Source organism: Palaemon carinicauda, chromosome 8, assembly GCF_036898095.1.
Source record: "Palaemon carinicauda isolate YSFRI2023 chromosome 8, ASM3689809v2, whole genome shotgun sequence".
Taxonomy (NCBI): domain Eukaryota; kingdom Metazoa; phylum Arthropoda; class Malacostraca; order Decapoda; family Palaemonidae; genus Palaemon; species Palaemon carinicauda.
The window spans coordinates 1,973,289-1,978,288 of record NC_090732.1 but is presented as its reverse complement, the minus strand read 5'-3'; the positions used below and the strand labels follow the sequence as shown (position 1 = coordinate 1,978,288).

The 5,000-nt window shown below is 31.8% G+C and overlaps 1 protein-coding gene across 1 annotated transcript in view; it reads right to left on the bottom strand.

The window, feature by feature from the left end:
• LOC137644770 (kinesin-like protein KIF26B) overlaps positions 1-5,000 on the bottom strand; it is a 531,356-nt gene that overhangs the window by 66,072 nt on the left and 460,284 nt on the right. Inside the window, exon 5 of the mRNA XM_068377666.1 lies at positions 133-351. Within this exon, the coding sequence (XP_068233767.1) occupies positions 133-351 (219 nt within the window). The remainder of the gene's footprint in view (positions 1-132; positions 352-5,000) is intronic.

Below are 5,000 nucleotides of genomic sequence, written 5' to 3'. Positions count from 1 at the left end.
TAGAACACGTGTAATTCGGGACCCTACTTTATATACATATATATATATATATATATATATATATATATATATATATATATATATATATATTAAAAAATAAATGAAAATAATTTTAGAAATAAGAGAACATACCTCCTCCTTTGGCAGACGTATCGACCGAATACTGATATATATTCATAGTGAATACGAAGTGAGCCTGACGCCCTTGCTCGTCCATGTGTCTGTGGGAGAGGGCGGCGTCTAGGAGATTGGCGGCTCGCTCCACTGTGGGCGCCCTCACTTCGGCTGCGTGGGCGAGGAGCAAGGACGAACCTCCGTCCTCCATCAAGAAGACACCGGGTGACTGTTCACCTGTAATGTTATTATTATTATTATTATTGTTATTATTATTATTATTATTATTATTGTTGTTGTTATTACAAGCTAATCTATAATCATAGTTGGAAACGCAGGATGCTATAAGCCCAAGGGCTCCAACAGGGTAAAATAGCCCAGAGAGAAAATGAAATAAGGTTATTATTATTATTATTATTATTATTATTATTATTATTATGACACACTAAGCTATAACCCTAGTTGGTAAAATAGGATGCTATAAGCCCAAGGGCTCCAACAGGATAAGATAGCCCAGAGAGGAAAGGAAATAAGGTTATTATTATTATTATTATTATTATTACATGCTAAGCTATAACCCTAGTTGGTAATATAGGATACCATAAGCCAAAGGGCTCCAACGGGTAAAAATAGCCCAGTGAGGAAAGGAAACAAGGATGTAAACTACAAGAGAATAAACAATCAAAATAAGTAATAACAGTGAATTAGAACTTTCATATATAAACTATAAAAACTTCATAATAACAAGAGGAAGAGAAATAAGATGGAATATCGCGAGCGAGTGTACCCTCAAGCAAGAGAACTCTAATTCAAGACAGTGGAAGGCTATGGTACAGAGACTATGGTACTACCAATCTTCCATTTTAGCATTTTATTTCAACAGTAAAATTGAAATATTGCTATACAATATGTTGAATATTATCATATATAAGACATTAATTGTTGTTTTAACTCTCCATTTGTATTAGTTTTTCGCGATATTGTGGATAGCAGGTTTATCCCTGCCAAGATTCTTGGACAGGATGTGTTGCTCTATGCAAGCGGGGATTTCAGATTTATTTCAGAAACAGGTTTTTTGAAAGCTATGTAAATTTAAAAGAGGACATTGCTTTTATGGTTTTAAATTGAATTCACTTTGTTTCTTTATTTGTAACAAACGATATCGGCGTCAATGACCTTTGATGTTAGGATGCCAGAAAACCAAGAAGGATTTAGGATTTAGTAGACAACAAAATGTAGCTGCCTGAGATTGTTTAGCGGTTCTCTTTCTGGTCACAGGATATCCAACCCTTTTCCTACATAGACAAAAGCCTCGAACAAACTTTTCTTTCTAACAAACAGAAGGGAGACCTGAAAACATGATGAAAAAACAAGAGAAGCATATCGAATATCTTTTAAAAAAGGAATTTTGTGTTTTCTAAGTTTCCCATACGCTATAATAATTGTTTTTTTTTTTCAAATTAAACAGAAGACGAATGCGTCTACAAGTTTCAGTAGGCAGATATGTATATACCCAGGAGGATATTAATGGAAATATTGATGAATCTTATGTAATGATACGACAGGACTATTAATTTCACTTCATTTCAACTTGTGTTGTCAGAACTTTTTTTTTGTCCTGCTAATTGAGAGATTCTTCACAGTTAGATATATACGTAACTCCTCTTGGAATGGAAGACGAACTGTAAAGCCAAATGAGAGAGAGAGAGAGAGAGAGAGAGAGAGAGAGAGAGAGGCTACTCTAGATACTCGTAAATATGCAACTCCTCTTGGAAGAAAAGACGAATTCTAAAGGTAAACGAGAGAGAGAGAGAGAGAGAGAGAGAGAGAGAATGATGGGCTAATATAATGTAGATGAATATGTTACTCCTCTTAGAAGAAAAGACGAATTCTAAAGGTAAACGAGAGAGAGAGAGAGAGAGAGAGAGAGAGAGAGAGAGAATGATGGGCTACTATAATGTAGATGAATATGTTACTCCTCTTAGAAGAAAAGACGAATTCTAAAGGTAAACGAGAGAGAGAGAGAGAGAGAGAGAGAGAGAGGGAGAGAGAGAGAGAGAAGGGGTACCCTAAATACTCGTAAACATGTAACTCTTCTTAGAAGAAAAGACGTACTGTAAAGCCAAACAAGAGAGAGAGAGAGAGAGAGAGAGAGAGAGAGAGAGAGAGAAGGGGTACCCTAAATACTCGTAAATATGTAACTCCCCCTGGAAGAAAAGACGAATTCTAAAGGCAAACGAGAGAAAAAGATAGTGTGAAAACGAGAGAGAGAGAGAGAGAGAGAGAGAGAGAGGGCTACTCTAGATAAATATGTAACTCCTCTTGGAAGAAAAGACGAACTCTAAAGGCAAACGAGAGAGAGAGAGAGAGAGAGAGAGAGAGAGAGAGAGAGGTGTAGGATGAATAAAGGTTGCGGCATGTATAAGCAAGTGTTTCCAAAACACATCTGTTTGGGGCGCACTTCGACCTTTCCAGCAGAAAGGATCGGCAGAAGTTTGGGTGTCCTAATATCATTACAGGGGCGCCACATGTGCTCAAGAGGGCCCTAGAGGACAATACCAATATCATAGCTGCCTCTCGCACACACGCACATACACACACACACACGCACACACACACACATACACACACACGTATTTTTCTCCTTCCCTGTAACAGAGATTTTATCGTTGTCTTCTTCATGTCTTATTTTTGGATATGGCCTTTATGGTTTTTTTTTTTTATTATTGATTTGATTCATATAGATCTACTGGTGCATAAGATATTATCATTATTATTATCATTATTATTATTATTATTATTATTATTATTATTATTGCTGTTGCTAATAATTTATTGTTTTGTTCTGGATATTTATTATTATTTGTAGTTTTTATTATTATTATTATTATTATTATTATTATTATTATTATTATTATTATTATTATTAATTCATTGTTCTATTCTTGACATTTATTATTATCATTATTATTATTATTATTATTATTATTATTATTATTATCACTATTATTATTATTATTATTATTATTATTATTATTATTATTATTATTATTATTATCATGATTATCATTCATTACAACAATGACACTCATATAAATTATTTCAATAACGTTAACAGCAAAACAGAAATTCCCACAATGAAAAAAAAAAATAAACCAAAAGAAAAATAGAAGCTTAAACTCAACGACCTCTGACTCAGACTTCATAAAAGTTCCAATATGATTTTGAGACTTCAGTTTTCTTTATAAATCTCTCCAAAAAGAACAAAAGAATCTTCAAGACATTGGAGTATTAAAAGGGAAGAGAGTTATTATTGCATTCGTAGTCTTTCCTTTGGGGTCTCGTGTGTTTGAGAGAAAAAATATATATATCTTTTCACAGTTGAATGATTCTTTTGAGAGATATTTTCATAAGATTTTTTTTTGTGAGTTTTCGTCATTTCATCATTTGTACGTCTTTGCATACATATGCACATATATAAATACACACACATATATATTATATATATACTGTATATATATACAGAGAGAGAGACACACCTGCATTCTCTCTCTCTCTCTCTCTCTCTCTCTCTCTCTGTATATATATATATATATATACATATATATATGTATATATATACATATACATATATATATATATATATATCATTATACATGTCATTATACATGTGCAATTTCTCATGGAGTAGGAAGATATGGGCTCCGGTATTTGCATGTTCTCATTTACGATAACAGCTTAATGTTTTTTTTTTTTTTTTTTTTTTTTTTTTTTTTTTTGAACATATACGAATGGTTGATTACCAAAGCACCATTAGCGAGGCGAACTTAAGCAATGGTCCAGCATACTAACGATTAGTTATGGATGGTGTGATCCATTATGTCATGATAAATAATCGGCGATGGATTTACCAACAAGGGTGTTATTAATAAACGACTCCCTCGTCAATATCTAAGTACCTGAACCATTAATCAAAGCAGATATTAATTGATTTAGGTGTAGTTCTGATAATTCTTCTTTTAATTTATTGTTGTGGGTTTAGTCCACTATTCCTAAAATGCTTTCTATCATATATTTAGAAGGGAAAGTTTAAACTAATCACGAAGGTCTGTTATGTATTCTATATTGTTAAAATATACTTTTTGGATCTGTTATTTTTTTTGTGGGGGGGGGGGGGCACGGTAAAAATCATTAAGTTATTGATTAAAAGATCTTACTTTCGACATTTTTTTTATATTATTTCTTATTTATATGTCTGTATGTATTCATTTATATGCATATATATATATATATATATATATACATATATATACACACAATATATATATGTATATACATAAATTATATATATATATATATATATAAATATAGATATACACACACCAATATATATATATATATATACAGTATATATATACATATATATATATATATATAAAGAGAGAGAGAGAGAGAGAGAGAGAGAGAGATCTTCATACGATGGATGTAACCCTGATAATATGATTTACTTTTACAGAACCAGAAGTGATTTTCTGCAGGTTATCGAAGTGAAGAACAAAAGGAAATCGTATAAAATTAAAAAAACAAATCTCTCCTTCTAATTTAACGGTTCATCAGTGATCATTATGATAAACAAAAACCACAAAGGGGAGATAGAACACATAATTGATGTAAGGAGTGTCCAAGAAATAAAAAACTTCAGATACGTGAAACCTTTGATAAAGATCGAGTTTGGAAAGAACTCTGATATATTTTCTTTAGATTTAAGTATGATAACTCACACACTGGAAAAACTAGGAAAGGTTTTCTTAAGATTAAGTTTAACAATACTGACAAGAAGAAAAAACTATGAAATATTTGAATAAAATTAGGTTTGACAACACAAC